Genomic DNA, 17,366 nt, shown 5'->3' with positions numbered 1-17,366 from the left:
GTTCATTTTCCTTGACTGTTCATTTCTCCCTGTTTTTTGCAATTTAGACTCCTTTTGGAAATAAGGCAGATAGTATTACTATTAGGAAGGATTTGATTTTCCAGTACATGGGGTTTCCAGTTTTATCTTTTTTGTAAATTCTGGTGTGGAATGGTTTGATGCCCAGTATTAGTTCTTGTTTAGTGAATCACAGAATCTTAGAATGGTTTGGGTTGCAAGGGACCTTAAAAATCATCTAGTTCCCACGCCCCTGCCATGGGGGAGCTCACAGCCCCATCCAACCTGGTCTTGAACACTTCCAGGGATGGGGTATCCACAGCTTCTTTGGGCAACTTGCTCCAGTGCCTCATGAGCCTCACACTACAGAATTTCTTCCTAATATACAATCTATGCCTACTCTCTTTCAGTTTGAAACTATTCCCTGTCACTACATGCTCTTGTAAAAAGTCTCTCTCCATCTTTCTTGTAGGCTTCCCTCAGGTCCTGGAAGGCTGCAGTTAGGTCACCCCAAAGCCTTTTCTTTTCCAGGCTGAACAATCCCAATCCTCGTAGTCTTTCCTCATAAGAGAGGTGCTCTAATCCTCTGATCATCTTGGTGACCTCCTCTGGACTTGTTCTAACAGGTCGATGTCCTTCCTGTGCTGAGGACCCTGGAACTGGATGCAGTGCTCCAGGTGGGGTCTCAACAGAGCAAAGGGACAGAATCACCTCCCTAGACCTGCTGGCCATGCTGCTTTTAATGCAGCCCAGGATACAATTGTCTTTCTGGGCTTCAAGTGCACATTGCTGGATTATGTCCAGCCTCTCATCTACTAGCACCCTCAAGTCCTTCTCCTCAGGACTGCTCTCAGTCCCTTTTCCCCCCAGCCTGTATTGATACTGGGGGTTACCCCAACGCAGGTGGAGCAGTTTGCACTTAGTCTTTTTAAATCTCATGAGATTCCCATGGACCCACTTCTCAAGCTTGTCCCTCTGGATGGCATCCTGTCCTTGAGGTGTGGCAGTCACACCCTTCAGCATGGTGTCTTCTGCAAATTTACTGAGGGCGCACTCAATCCCTTCATCTATGTAATTAATGAAGATTTAAATAACATTGGGCCCAGTATGGCCCCGTGAGAAACACCACTGATGTTCATTGGGACTCTGAGCCATTGACCACTACCCTCTGGATGCCACTGTCCAACCACTTTCTTATCCACCTAACAATCCACTCCTCAAGCCTCTTTCTCTCTCCAGTTTACAGAGAAGGATGTTTTGGGGGATCATGTCAAGGGCTTTACAGAATTCCATATGAATGACATCTATAGCCCTTCTCTTATCTGCTGCTGTAGTCATTCCGTTGTGAAAAGCCACTCGGTTGGTCAAGCAAGACTTGCCCCTGGTGAAGCTGTGCTGGTTGTCCCAGATCACCTCCCTGTCCTTAAAATGCCTTAGCAGAGCTTCTAGTAGGGTCTGTGCAATGATGATTCCAGGCACAGAGGGGAGGTTGACAGGTCAGTAGTTCGCCGAGTCCTCCTTTCAACCATTTTAAAGATAGGTACGTTTCCCCTTTTCCAGTCACCTGGGACTTCAACTAATTGCCATGGCTTTTCAAGTATCATGGAGAGTGTCTCGGCAACTACATCCAGTTCTCTCAGGACTCTGGGGTGCATCTCATTGGGTCCAACAGACTTCTGTACATTCAGATTCTTCAAGTGGTCATGAATCTGATCTTTGCTTACAGTGGAAGGGACTTTGCTCCCTCAGTCCGCTTGCTGCTGTCCATCCACTCAGGAGGTGAGGGAAGAGAGTCGGCCATTGAAGGCTGAGGCAAAAAGTTGTTGAGTACCTCAGCCTTCTCAATGCTGCAGTTTTTCAGCCTTGTTTATCAGAGGGGGTACACCTCCTTTGACCTTCCTTTTCCAGTTAACATGTCTATAGAAGCCCTTCCCATTATTCTTTACGTCCCTTGTCATGTTAAGTTCCAGATTTGTCTTGGCCTTCCTCACCCATTCCTAAAGAACCAAGCTTCATCTCTATACTCTTCCCAGAGTACCTGTTCCTGTTTCCTCTGCCTGTGCATTTCCTTCTTGCCCTTCAGTCTGACCACCAGTTCCCAACTCAACCATGCTGATCTCTTGCCTTCCTTACCTGATTTCTTGCCCATGGGTATTGCCAGCTCGTGTGCTCTATGAAAGACTTCCTTAAAGATATGCCAGCTCTGATCTGCTCCCTTGTCCCTGAGGGCAAGGGCAGTTTCCTAAGTGATCCCGTTGACTATCTCCTTGAAGAGCTGGAACTTTGCTTTCCATAAGTTCAGGGCCTAACTTTACCTGACTCATATCCCTCAGGACTGCAAATTCCACTCATGCATGGTCTCTACAGCCCAGGTCTTGATGTCGCAGATTAGCTCATTTATTTGGTGCCCATCATGTCCAGTATCACATCCTCTCTGGCAGGGCTGCTGTCACAAGAGCCTGTGGGCACGATGCCTCCTGTAGCTGGAGCAGGAAAGCTTTGTCAATAGGCAACCCTTAGTCAGGGGCCTGTAATAAAAACCAACCACAAGGTTCCCTTTGTTGCCTTGATCTCTGATTCTTACCCACAGGCTTTCAACCTGCTGGTGGCTGTTTTTCAGAGACAGCTCTTCACACTCAAACCACCTCTTGATGTAAAGAGCAGCCCCTCTGTCTCTCCTTCCTCGCCTAACTCTTCTGAACAGCTGTAGCCATTGATAGTCTCACTCCAGTCATGTCCCAAGTTTCAGTAAGGCAACAAGACCATAGCTTTCCAGCAGCACAGTGGCTTCCATGTCCTCCTGTTTGTTGCCCATGCTGTATTGATGTGGCTATAGAATACAGAACTGTCATTTATAGTGTGTTCCAGTGCTGTAAATGAGCTACGACTGATAGGAGTAAATTTTAGTCTGGAACTGGATGGTTGAGACCTTACAAGTATGTGTGCTGATAGCTAGAGAACCATGCACTTAGATTGCAAGATAACTTCTGGGATTAATTAATTCAATTCATATTTCTTAGTATTTATGTTTTAGGCTGTAACCCTAGTTTATTCTACGATGCTGAGTTTTTCCATGACATAGCTTTGGACATACACATAGTATACAAGGGAACAGCTCCATCTGAAAAACAATGTTTCTAAATCATGAGGAGGAAAGAAAGATGGGTGGAGGATTCTAGGTCAGTGTCGTGATCTGGTTCATCACGCAGCTTCTAGGTAGCTCTGTAGTACCAGTGACAGTGATGAAGAAAGGTATCATGTAAAAGGAAAAAAGCAATTGAGTAAAATTTGCTTATGGTGGTGTAAACATCAGTACCACAAGTCTTGCTGTCGTTGCTGTGTCTATAGGGTATCTCAGTGAGCTACTAATGTCTGCTAACTGAACAACAGTTCTGAACTGAACACAGTTCTGAGTTGTGCAGGGCTGGGCAGAGTTCCTTCCTCCTTATACCGCACTATGGAATAAGGGTCTGGAGTTTTCCTTCCTTTTTTATTGTCTTTAACTAGTAGGAGCACACTTTATGGTCAAAATTGTTTTCTTTCCCTTCTGAAAGGTCCTCTGGTCTTTTCAAAATTATGACAGAGAATAATATTGAATGGTGTTTGAATAGCAGCAAGGTTTAAAACTAAAAGTTACTTGTGCCAACTGATTACAGCGGTTCACTGACCCCACAGAAGTTCCTCAAAAGAAAAAAGGGAATTCCATCCAGAAGCTTTAATACAGTAGTGGTTCCCTGGTATCCTTCTATAGTTCTTCCACACCTAGACTCCAAGCTCAAAACCCTAATGACAGAGTTGAAGTATTGTCCACACTGCATCTTCATACAGGCTTCAGTGTTGTCTTTTCTCAGTGAGAGTGCCAAAGCTGTGAGTAAACAGTTAGGTCTCACTGACCCTTAGGGAGCCCCACGTGGCCCTCCATCCTCACCACCTGTCCATGGGCCCAGGATCCCCATTTCAGGTCATTCTGCAGCCTTCAATCTCTGCCAGTTTCTATGCCAGTTTCCAGCTCAACTACGTCATTTACTGTGCCTGGCCATGGGTCTTGCTGATCTGGACTGACTCGCAGACTGACCTACCAGCATCATCACTGTAGAACTGCCCAGAAATCATTCAGCTGAGTCCTGACCCTGGCAGCTGTCACTGGACCTGGTCCTAATCTGAACCTTTGAATTGATTACCCAGCCTGACCTCAGACCTGCCTCAGCACCAGGAACTTGCTGTTCATCTGGGCTCTTAGTTGAACCCAATTACCCCTAGGCCTGCCCTGCTTCCTCATTCAGGGGCAGGTGTGCTGGCTGGTGATGCTTGTGCCCTGTGAGCTATGACATACTTGGCTCGTCCCTCTCCACCTCTTAGAGAGCCGCTGGCCATTGCTGCACTCAGTGCAAGCAACTGTTATTTTAATGCAAAAGAATGGGTAAATTTAAGATCTTATTCATACTGTCATATGGGTTAGGTCCAGAATAGAGTCTAGATTCTATTCCACACAAGGTGCTAATTGCTATAATTTATTTATTCATTTGCTAAATAATCCTCCTGGGTATTTTGTTGGTAATCACCAGCTGAATCCTGAAGTTCATTGTATTTGTACACTAAAATAGCCAATAGATCCTATCTAAACAATGGTTTAGAAGAAGGGACAATGGAAACGTAACAGTTTAGCGCTATCAAGGTAAGTGGATATGTTTCTGAATGGTGTTCAAATGAGTAAAGTAGCTATGTATTTCTGTCATGTACCTATTCTTTTGTGGAGTGTGAATCTATGGAAGTGGTAGTAACAGCTGTTCTAATGGCACAGAGATAAGAAAATGTTCTCTAAGGAGAAAGTTACATTACAGTCCCATAGCTGGGCCAACAGCATGATGCATTTAAGAAAAACAAGATTTAGTTACTTCTCTAGCTGGGGTTGCTGTCAGAGAAAGGAGTAGGCTTGTTACAGTTAATACTCAAGTCCATATAGGTATTTCTGTCGCAATGCAAGGCCAAGGAAGAAACAGAAGATGGATGCAGTAAAATAGTGATGATCATATTTGACTCAGTGTTTTTGCTTATTGTTAGAGAACTTAATGACATAGAATTCAGTTTGGTAAAGGAAGGGACCTTACTGTCACTTCAGATTTTCCGAGTTTCAGAGACTTGCAGACAGAGCTACACTGAAATTTTTTGAGGGGCACAGGCAATTAAATCTATACCAACTTTTTGTATGGCAGCAAATAGAAATAATGTTTAAAACAGTGTGGTTTTTTAGTAAAGTTAGTTTTGTTATTTTCAAGGTCTAGATTGAAGAAGGACTATGATGACTTTAAAAGACATCCAGACCATGATAAATTTACCAGAGAATTGTGGAGTAATGATGAAAGTGAAGTTGATTCTGGCAAAGAATCTTTTGCAGTAGCATGCGGTAAATCATCAGAGTCTGCAGAACATATAGAAGTGCCCAAAAAAGATCACTCAGACAATGGTAAGCATTTACTGGAATTCAGGAACTTGAACTTGATTCAGGAGCTGAATCAAGGTGATTTGGGAACTTAATTTTTCCGTGTGAGCTTGTGTCCTGCTTTTTACCTTAACTACTACTGTGATAATACCAAAAGAGCTTGTGGTCTGCATCTGTCATATGTAGACTTGAAGAGGGCAGACATGACCACGATGAAAATTCTGCTTTATTCAAGTGTTTGCCATTTCTTTTTGTGCTTAACTATTTCTATGATAACATGGTAGACTTGTGTGGTATTTACTTTTATGGTGGGTTGACCTTGGCTGGCTGCCATATGCCCACCCAGCCCGTCTGTCACCCCTCTTCCTTAATGGCACAGGGAGAGAAAACAGTGTAGAAACGCTCAAGGGTCAAGATACAGACAAGGGGATCACTGACCAGTTACTGTCACAGGCAAAACAGACTCACTTGGGGAGAATTAATTTCATTTATTGCCAATTAAAAATAGAGTAGGATGGTGAAAACCAAATACAAAAGCTAAACCTGCCCCCCCTTTCCCATTTCCACCTTCTTAGAAGGCTCATCTTCCTTTCCAATTCTTCCAGCTCACTGTCTGGTGATACAGGAGGGATTGGGGCTGGGGATTGAGGTCAGTTCATAAGAGTTAGTCTCTGCTGTTCCTTCCTCTCCTCTGCTCCAGTGTGGAGTACCTCCTATGGGATACAGTCCTTCACAAACTGCTCCAGTGTGGGTCCTCTACACAGACTAGAGTCTTTCAGGATATGACTGTACCTGTGTAGGTCCCCCATAAGCCGCAGTTCCTGTCAGGACCCTACTCCAGTGTAGGCTCTTCATGGGCTGCAGCTTCTTTCAAGCCATATTCACCTGCTGTAGAATGGCATCCTCCACAGCCTGCAGTGTACATACCTGTTCCAGCATGGTCCTTCATGGGAGCCGGTCAACCTGCTTGATCACGGGTTGCAGGGGAATCCATTCCAGTGTCTGAAGTGCTTCTTTCCCCTCCTTCACTGACTTTGGTGTCTACAGGGTTGTTTTTCCTACATTTTGTCCTCACTGTGCTCTGTCACACCCTCCTGCGAAGCATTTTCCATGGGACATCACCACCTCAGCAGACAGGCTTGACCATGTCCTGCAGTGGATCTGTTTTGGAGTCAGCTGTGTCTGGCACAGGGCAACTCCTGGCCTCTGTCCTCATAGAGGCCTCCCTGCTGCCCCACACTGCCAAAACCTCAATACATGGCCCCCCTGTCTACCTGGCACCCCTGCCTGCATCCTCAGCCATCTTATCCACTTATCCACTGTCTGGTCTAGCTTGATGCTAGACTGGGCATTCACATCTTTGTCCCACAGGCACCCCACCCTCACAAGTCCACCTGTTCTGCCAGCCCAGACCCCAAGCCCTCCTGCTTACTTGCTAGTCTGGCTTGAAGTTTAGTAGTGAATACACACACACTGCCCCCACATGCACTGGATTTGAGGAGGATACAGACATTCACCCCGCAGCAGATTGCACCAGGCAGACAGGCTGTGACCTCTTGCAGCCATCCTTGCAGCTCCCCCTTCCTCTGCACATCCCTTCATGGATTTGTATAGCTCTACCAATTTCCACCCCTCCCAGCCCAGTCTCCAAGATCTCCCCTGGTTTATAATCATATCAGGTGCGAAGTCCAGGTTGATCTTCCTGCAAGGGGCATATGCAGTTTCTTGATAGCCCATCAATCGGTGTGATTGGTGAGGCTGTTTCTTGTCATTGTCTGCATTTTTATTTTGTTAGATCTGTGTCTGTGTATATCTTTTTTCCTGGCTTCTCCCTTTTTCCCTTCAAAATAACCTTGCTGGAATAAACATTCTTACATTCTCACATGCCATTAACAATTAATGTGAATGACCAGGTTTGGTTTTCCTCACTGTCTCCCATTGCTGATCAGGTTTCAGTTCCTGAACTGTTTTTGTTTATTGCTTCCTCCTTTCCTTATTACCCCCTTTTTTCATTGAAAAAGATCCTTGACCAGATTCCCCTAAAGAAGCAGACATTTCCTTCCATGTGCTCTTGCAAATATTGCCTTTAGGTAGACACTATAAAATTGTTTCGGTTTCAAACATGTAAAATGCAGTTTCTGTTTTAATATCCTTGCAGATGAAATGAAACTATTAGAGATGAATTTACCTGCAGGAAAAAACAGAATTCTGAAAAAAGAATCAGCTTCTAAAGAAATCCAGAAGACACTGCCCAAATGCATTAAACGACAGTTCAAGCAAAATAGTTGTCTGGATCAAAGCACTAATGAGCTCTCACCAAGGAAGAAAGCTAAACTGAGCACTGTTGAGACTGTAGTCCAGAGTTCAGAAAGTAGCCTGCAGCCAGATAGTTGTTTAACTGAGCTAAAACAATTTGAAGAATCAAGTTTAGAGTTGTTTTCCTTGACAGATCCTACAACATCAGTATCAAACTTTCTGAAAGGGACCAAACCCATCCAGGCCTTGCTTGCCAAGAATACTGGGAACAAAGTGACCTTAACAAATCAACCATCGCCTCCCCCAGGCATAAATGTATCAACTTCTGAAAAGTCAGTTTTACCACCTTTGGAATCATCAGTGATCAAACCAGCATTGCCCTGCCAGGCCAGTTCAAAGACTCCCTTACAAATGGTATACAAAATGCCAAATGGCCATTGTGTACCAATAGACCTTCATAATAACTCAGTGAAAATTCAAATGCAAACTGTGACTGACCCTAAAACTGGAGAAAAAGTCATGCAACAAGTTCTTATTTTACCTAAGAATTTTCTTCTTCAGCAGCAGGAAGGAAAAATTGTGTCCAAGGACGTTCAGCCACTACAACAGAAATCATCTGAGCTGCACTGTACATCTTTACCAAAAGTGTCAAATATCAGTGTTTCTTTAACACCTGTTCTGGTGACAGGCTCTGCAAATACTACCACTCAGTCACCTACTACAATTTTTAGCAAGAATATTACCCACTCGTCACAAGTGTCTGGTCCCATGAACAATACACTATCATTGCCTGACGTAACTTCAGCAGGTAACTTACTGTCATCAAAAATTAAGGTGAACCAAACTGAAACTGACAAAATGAAGACTACAGTTTTGACTGCTACATTCCCTGTGTCTTTGACTTCATCTACTCCTTCCACAGCTAGCCAGTCCTTGATACCAGCAACAGCATTAAGTGGGTCTGCGAACACTGATTCTGCCTGTCATAGTCTTGCATCGCAGCAGCCAACTGACTCCTGTGAAACTAGGCAAGAGTTGAAGACTGTATGTGTAAGAGAATCACAATCTATTCTGGTCACAACACGAGGCGGAAACACAGGCATTGTTAAAGTGCAAACAAACCCAGACCAGATTTCACCTAGTAGTTCATCTTCTAGTTCAGTTTTCACTTACACTTCTCAACTTCAGGCCTTTCTTGTACCAAAAACCACAGCATTATCATACTCTACTTTTCCATCTCTAGCAACAGCCACATCTGGTTTCCCACATATTGGACAATCATCTCTTTCTGGATTTGCCCCCTCAACAGCTTCTTCTGTTAACATTCCAGCTTTCCCAGCTGATTTTACCCAGGCAATGGAGAAAAATATCAAATTCACACTACAGCAGCCTCCTGTTGGGGACACTTCAGGTCAAGTAATGGAGAACTCCTGCTGTGTGTCCTCTCCTTTATCTTCCATTTCATTAGCTAGCAATGTGATGCCCACAACTCCAAACAGTCCTGTTAGTGTGACTAGCACTGGACAAAATAACGCTGTCGTAACTCCAAATTCTTCTGTACAGCATCAAGGGGATACTAAAACCAAAAAAAATTCTGTTATACAGTCTGAGTCTAATTCAGCAACAAGTGGGGATTTAGTCAGTGGTACTCCAGTCCAGAAATTTACATTAGTTACAAATTCACCAGTTTTATCTCCCTCTGGAGCATCAGGAGTCAGTATTATACCCTCTCCAGCATCCACTGCTGTTAATGCTCAGAAACTGGTTTTTGTTAACACACAAATTGCCAGTGGCCCATCAACCACCAATCTAGTTGCAGAGTCATTGAGACAGAACCTTCCTTCTTCCCTAACCAAAACCTTTGTTAATACCACAGAGAAACCACATTTGGTTTTGATCCCATCTACGATAGGAGCACCAATAAGAATAAATTCATCACCAACTATTGCTCAAGTAAAAGATGTAAAAATTGGACTAAATATAGGTCAGACCATTGTAAATACTAAAGGCAATGCACAGGAGACCCCACCAGTTAATATATTGCACTCTACCATTTCTAAAGGAGAAGACAAAAAAAGCATTGGCTTGGCGCTGTCTTTGACAAGTAGCAGTACTGTGGTTCCTGCTCCAGCTTTTGCTGTGTCAGCTAATGAATCTGTATGTGTTGCAACAAAAGCTGAAAATGCCTTTACAGTAACAATGGCACATGCATGTGTAGAATCTGTTTCAGTAGCACCAAGTGGGACTTCTTCTGGGACACGGTCCACTGTCTTGACTGGTGGCAATGATCCCTCAAGAATAAGGCCAGTTCTGGGTAATCGACTTTGTACATCAAATATTGGAAATATGGGTATATCAACTGTGAAAACAGGACATCTTGCTTCATCTGTGCTGATTTCAACCACACAACCAACAGTATCTCCTCAAAACTTAGCATCTGCTTTGCAATTTCCATTCATTAGCTTGCCTGGATCTGCAGCCACCCCCCAAAAGGTGTTACGTACAGTTCCTCAGTTAGCAACAGTTCCAGCTCCTCTTCTAGTATCAAAAAACCAGTTGCCCACACTGCCTCAGTTTCAGTCATCAGGAACTTCAGCTGGTATGTCAAGTCACACAGGTATTCACAAACCTCAGAGTGTGTTGCCCTCTCTGTCACCAAATACAGGTAAAGTCGTTAGCTTTCCCAGTTCCTCTACCCTACAATGCCAGCAGGTGCCTCTCAGTACAGAGAAACAAAGTCATGATTACACTTGTGCTTCTACTGCTCAGATGTCTTCAGCTTCACCAGCTGTAACAAGCAAAACCGGAGGAGGTCAGTTGAATGAATCTTGCATTCAACAGAAAATAGTCATTAACACCTGTATGCCTTTGGCACCTGGAACTCAGATAATGATTAACGGTACTCGTTTTGTTGTTCCACTGCAAGGCCTTGGAGCTGGCAGCCACGTTCTTCTTCTCTCCCGTAATACGAAACAGACTCCTTTAACTGTTAACCATGGTCAAGAAGCTCAAGGTATACCAATTGTTAATCCAATAACCTCAAAAATCATCTTAGCACCAAGTAATTCATTAAGTTGTCAAATATCAAAACATCCTTTGAAAAGCTCCACGAAAATTATGAACTCTTTTGGTGCCGCAGATGCTTTACCCATCGTACATGCAACGCCCCAGATATTTAGTACTCCATCTAGCTCATGTACTCCACTGTCCGGGGTAACACTGTCTGTGTCTTCAGTGACAAAATCTCCTATTAATGTTGTAGCTACATCTTCTGTTGTTTCTGCTGTTCATCCTCCGAATTCTCATTTGCCAAGCAACACTTCAGTGTTTCGCTTAGACACTTCTATCAAAAAACTGTTGGTCAGTCCAGAGGGAGCCATTTTGAATGCTCTAAATACTCCAGCACCAAAAGTTTCTCCTCTGTCTTCATTGCTGCCTCCTGTTGTTGTGTCCACAAGCAGAAATCCTACCACTGTCTTCCCTGCATCTCAGTCATCTTGCCTTGATAAACCTGACAAAGCTGCATCCTGAATTTACTGCAAATGAGCCACTTTGAAATTTTGGGGCATTCCTCAGACTTTGGAAGTTATAACTATTGGATAATTTCTTACAACCAGTTGATTTACTCAGCATTACTTAAGGTTGCAGTTCTTTCCTGTTCACCTCTGGGGATTAAGAGGAAGAAAAATTTTAGTTTGTCGGAAGTTTTCAGAGAGTTCTTTAGTAAAAAGGTCAGAAATGACCAATGAGTTCATTAAACAGTTTGGAGAAATCTCACCTTTTGCACATGTTCCATCTTATATTATGGACTGTTTACCAGTGTGTTTTTGACAGTATATGTCTTCTTTTATTTGTCAAATTTATTTTTGATCTGTTTCTTTAAGGAAAATATTTATGCATTGTAAAAATGCAATCTATAGAGTAGAATTGTACATATTCCTGAATTCCTAACAGTCCATACTAAACAATATGTACAAAGAACTATGCTGTCTTATTTATGTTTGGTTTACATAGTGTATAGTTTTTTAAGTATTTTAGTAACTTTGGACCAGTGTACTGTTTAGCAACTGCAGAAGAATCTGCATATAATAAATCAAGTTGCTTTACTGCTTTGTGTTGGCAATAGTTAAAAATATGTGTATCTGTTACACCGTGGCAGAATACATACATACATACATATATATATATATGTATACGTATATATATGTGTATATATATGTATGTGTGTGTGTATACACACATCTTTCTTTTGGTGTGTGGTAGAATGAAATTATTTAACCTCTTTTGCTTTTCTCTGCTTTTACATTTCACATGATTTAGCAGGAGTTGGAAGGAAGGCCTTTTTGTTGATCCTCGTGATGCAGGGCTGGATAAGCCATACTTCATCCGTTCTTAATAAATGTTTGGTTATAGTGCCTAAATAACTCCAGTGATGTGGTAAGGCTACAAGTGGCTTTTCAGACACCAGTCTAAGTCACACTGGTTGCTGTTAAGGACTAACATGTTTTGTCTTAAAGCTCATAGATCTGTTGAACAGTTTGTTATTCTCTTTTTTACAGCCTTATATGCATTTCCATATGCCTGATGACTGTAACAAGATGACTTGTTAGTCTTCTATCTACCCATAACAAATGACCCATTTTTTTTCACCAGTCATACTTTCTAGATCTGTATGTTTTTCTTTAGCTTATAATTGGTCTATCTGGAAGGATAGGACTAAAGCGTCACATAATATTAAAGGAAGCTTTATTAGTGCTTTGGGGATAATAATATGTTACAGAAACCTTCCTTTTTTATGCAGTGTATTCAGTATTTGTTGACTTAGATTCAGCTTTTGATCTGATAAAACCTTTGGGTTATTTTCTGCAGATCTGCTGAGTTCACAGCTGCCTGCTGCAGTGCTCGTGTAGATAAGTTTTTAGGTATCTTTTGAGATTTTGCATATAACAAAAGGGTGCCCATCTTACTTTATGGATGATTTTAGAATTGCTATATTTGTATGTATTGATTTTTTTGTAGAGTTTGTTTGGTATTTTTTAGAAACTAGAAGGGAAGATTTCAGAAGAATTTAAAAATGATAATTGCCTTTCTAATAGCTATGACTTCAAAGGGGATAAAAGCTTACATATCTGCATATAGCAGAATTCTTAGACTGAGTTTCAACAAGATGAAGCTTCAGCCTTTGCTCTTCATCCTTTTGAATTTTCTACTTCCCTTCCCCTTTTGCTATACTAGTTTGGAAGTTTGGATATTGAGTTGAAGAATAGGACCACAGTTTACTCGCTCTGTGTCGGCTGCCCTTTGTATTGTTCTGAAAAGTAGCCTGGTAGCTAGTTTGCTAGAGTTTTGGGAAAGTGGGGGGAAGAAAGGCTTGTGCCTTCCATAGGGACCTTTCTTTTTGCACTAACTTAAAAAATTGCATTGGGAAATTGCATCTTTCCATCTTATCTCAGGGCTGGGACAGATGGAAGCTGTCAGTTTTGGGATTAAAGAAGGTTTGTTTAAATTTTAGGAAAGGCTACCTGCTACACCTTTGCTACTTCTCATTAAAGGCATTTTGTAATGGATTTTGAAAACACCTAGCAGTAAGTATGTCTGTCCATCAGAGTTCACAGTATTAAGAATTTTTAAATCCGACTGCATATTACAGTTGAATGCTGCAGTGACTTTTCCAACAGAGGAAGATGGCAGAGAGTGGCAGTTTCTTCATTTCACATACTCTAAAACCATATATACCAGGAGCTCATTTTATTTCCATTTCACTGGTGGAACCATGGGACTCACTTTCTTAGATTTTTCTATTTTGTTGCAATGACTGTTCTTTCCTTTTTTTTTTTTTTGTTCATTTAGGTTTGTTGTAGAGTGAATATCTACGCTATTTGAAAAGCTCAAGACTAGGTTCTGCTGTTGCAGATATTCTTGATGAGAGAAAAAAATCTTGCATGACATTTTTCTGTGTGCTGATGTAGTGGAAAGATTTATGCTATAATTGATTCTAATAAAGAGAGAAGTTAGAAAAGCTGAACTGAAAAACTCAGGACTCAAGTAACTTGCCTGTATGATTTCCAAGAAATTTTCTGAATTAATATGATAATATTCTATACTTTTTATAAATATTGTATAATTTGGAAGACATGTACTTTACAACATGAAAAGTTTGAGTCAGTTTAATTAGAGTTTCATGGACTTTTATTCTCTACTAGGCATGTGTTCAGATTCCAAGTCCTATTGGAGAAGGACTTGATACTGCTATGTAATGGGCTTGCATCAGTCATTATGTAAAACCAAATTTTATTAATTTTTGCGAATAAAATTCCTATCCCCAACACTGTTCTCCAATAATATAAATGTCAGTCAGAGTTAAGGTTTTCTTTCAAATGCAAGTAAATAAACATTGACACTTTGCTATGTACCTTTTACTCTCTACCAAATGTATCGTGCTACTTATAGCACAAAAAGAACTGTGAACAAGTGGATTATATTCACAGACACAATGAAAAAGCAGAACTACCTGCATCTTTACTTGAATTTTAAAAGACATTTAGTTACACATAAAAACAGATATATAAATCAGCCTTTTAACAAAAGGTGTTCAACTTTTCAGTGCTTGTAAAATGCCTTACTTTTAGATCCCTACTGATATTATATACAGCTATTCATACACTAAAACTTTGGATTTATAAATTACTTTGAATATTTTGAATTATATGCTTTATATTTACCTAAATTAACGTGTTCTGCACAATAATTTTGGTTCGCTCTGAGTAGAAAATTACCCTTATTTTGCTTCACTGTTCAAACCCACATCTGTGAGCTGCCATTTTCTCCTAGGGATTCTGCCTCTACCACACTAGGAACAGTTAAATTTCGCATGTATTATTTGTTATAAAAGTATCTATCTGTTCAAACCAAGTGTGTTACTGTCAAGTCATTCAAACCCATTCTGATTCACTATGTGACATAGCAAAAGGTACAATGTGAAAAGGAAAGCATAAATTCTCCTGATAAGTGAAGAGAAAATAATTTGTCTCATGGGAGTAGGTCAGAAAATTACTAAAAGCTAGCATTTGAAGGGCATCCATAGCCTTACCACAGAGTTAGTTTCATAGTTGGTTTTCCTTCTATTTTGTGGTAGTGCAGAATTTCAATTGCCCAAAATGGTTTTAAATTAATTAATCATTTTTATTAAAGCACAAGTGTTTGTTATGATGAAACTCTTTCCTTTAAAAAGAACAGCCAGAGGTGCTCAAAAGGACTTAAACTCATGTAGCCCATTGACTGTAAGCTGCACCTGAAGAGAGTTAACTGACTCAAAGTAAGATTAGTAATGCCACATCAGACTTTAGGTCCATCACGTCTCTTGAGGCAGTCAACAGCAGCATTCCAAAAGAGCACAATAACAGGCCTGAATAATCTTCTAGTATCCACTAATCTGCGAGCCAGAGTCTTCCTCATGCAGCTGTGTTTTTCTTCAGTTTAATAGCTTTCAATATATTTCTCTTGATTAAATGGACCAATCCTTTCTAGAATTTTTGAAAGCATGCAAACAAACTGTTACCATCCACAGCACCCAGTGCTAAAGAATTTGTAAATAAATTTCCTTTTTGGTTTCAGAACCTGGTACCTGCTAGTTTCATTTGATGCAAATAATATTTATATTGTAAGATGCAATAAGCCTTTGCTGTTTAGTCATTTTTCCATGTGGCCTATGTAGACCTTTGCCATGTTGGTTGTTTCTTCTCTAGAATAAAGAGAAATAGTGAATTCAGTTATTTCCTATATGGAAGTAATTAGTTGCTGTCATTGTTGTATGTGCCTTTTTCAGTTTTACTGTGTCTTTGTGGGATCAGAAGAGTGCATGTTCTAAAAGCACTGAATCTATTCAGCGGTGTGTTTATGTGTCTCATGATTATTTCAATGTTTGCAGGTTGGTTTCTGACTATTATTTAGCCTTGTACTAACTTTTTCATAGAAATATTAATTTTAAACCAAATACACATCAGTATCAAATTCATTTCATCCTATAAAACTATACCACTTGCAGAATATCATGGCTGTAAAGACATGGTCTTTAAACCAGGCTATTGAAACTAGTGCAAGTCTGACACTTCCAGTTCCTGTTTTTGTTTGGTTTAGTTCTCTTGAAAATGTAAAAGGACAAGCTTAATTATTTTGATGATGTTTTTTTAATTCTCATTATTTTTATGCATAGAATGCAAGGTTAGGTCTGTATATTAGGTGCATGGTCATTTTATACACATTGACATCCAGATAAAGATTTTTTAGTTGTTGAAGAGACCACTTTATAAATGTGATACAGAACATTGTTATTTTAATATATTTTCCTTGAAACCACAGTGACATAAAAACAAACTTTAAGATCTTGATAGACATGTATTTTCTTCATTTCTCAAAATATGGAATTGTCTGGTCAATAGACCTGGATGTCTGGCGTAAACTTGGTAACCAGGACACTTCGTTGTTTCATATGTGATTATTCCAGAAGTTCTTCAGAAAGTTCTTACAGTATCTTTTACTACAATCTCATCTGAACTAAACATGTTAAATGAAAATGGTATGTAAAAGCAGTGTAAAGGAAATGTAACTAATTACTTATAGTATTTCTTGAAATTATGTTTGTTACACAGAAGGTCTATTAAAATATGCATAAATATGATTTTCCACCTTTTGCAGATGAAAGGAATGAAGTACTGAGTTCTCATAACAACATGGAGGAATTGGGAATAGAATCCTTGGTCCCCTGAACTCCTTCCAACGTCCCATCCATTACTAAAGGTTAGACAACTAGATTACTGCTTTATTTTCCCCTATTTTTGCTTTTTACAAAGAAGAAAAAATTATTTAGAAAATTTAATTGTTTTCAAGAATGTGAGGGGCATCGACAGATAGCATTTATAAAAATTAAATAGCATGGGAAAGCAAGATAGTAAAGAAACAACTGTGATTTTTGTGATTGTCTTCAGTCTTTAGAACTTTGCTTGTCAGTATCGATGTATAAAAAGAAGACAATACTCTTCTTTAATTACTCATATTGATTCCATCTAGTAAATACACAAGCATAAAATCAGACTACTTTGGCTGGCAATAGGTCATCAGCACCTGGTACCAGCATATACGTTGAGATCCGTCCAGATAATGTGCTGTTATTTGTAGAATCATTCTTCACTTTTTTTGAATCACATGCAGCAGTGAAGTAAAATATCAAAGAGGGATTAGTGACAGGGTATTACTATGTAGCCACAGGGCATCTTCCTTGTAATAAAGAGTGGAATTATGATGGATTCGATTTACACAGTATAAAAAGCAGGTATTTTTACTATGATAATCAATTACTGAGAAGAAGGAATTGCTTACATCTATTTATAAAAACCCTTGTCAATTCATATTAGCAACACACAGATACTAAAATTACAGTAGTTTGAGGCTTGTCTGGCCAGTATTCTATCTACACGCTGCCTTCAAAATATTGTTCTTGCCTCTAGAGTGCTTTTCTGCAAAGTGATCTCAGAAAAACAAAAAGGTTTTGATGAGACAGACAGGGAGAGGCCTGTCTGGAAGTATTTTACTCCTTCCATGGCCTAAGAAATTGATGCAAAAGCATAATCTTTTGTTATAAACCAGCCCATATTGAAAGTGAGCTTCTTTGGCACAT

The 17,366-nt window shown here is 40.3% G+C and overlaps 1 protein-coding gene across 5 annotated transcripts in view; it reads left to right on the top strand.

Annotated features, from left to right (window-relative positions):
- KIAA2026 (KIAA2026 ortholog) overlaps nt 1-16,489 on the top strand; it is a 56,958-nt gene extending 40,469 nt beyond the window's left edge. For 4 of the 5 annotated variants that reach the window (XM_032674828.1, XM_032674829.1, XM_032674827.1 and 1 more), the window contains 2 exons: nt 5,274-5,461; nt 7,596-11,804. In XM_032674828.1, the coding sequence (XP_032530719.1) occupies nt 5,274-5,461; nt 7,596-11,224 (3,817 nt within the window). In that variant the 3' untranslated portion in view covers nt 11,225-11,804. Of the gene's footprint in view, nt 1-5,273; nt 5,462-7,595; nt 11,805-16,387 lie in introns of those variants that run through there. The other variant, XR_004354383.1, reaches the window with a different exon arrangement.
- Nucleotides 16,490-17,366: the final 877 nt, after the last annotated feature.

Source organism: Chiroxiphia lanceolata, chromosome Z (assembly GCF_009829145.1).
Source record: "Chiroxiphia lanceolata isolate bChiLan1 chromosome Z, bChiLan1.pri, whole genome shotgun sequence".
Taxonomy (NCBI): Eukaryota; Metazoa; Chordata; class Aves; order Passeriformes; family Pipridae; genus Chiroxiphia; species Chiroxiphia lanceolata.
The sequence above is the reverse complement of the archived record's forward strand: the minus strand, read 5'-3'. Positions and strand labels throughout refer to the sequence as shown.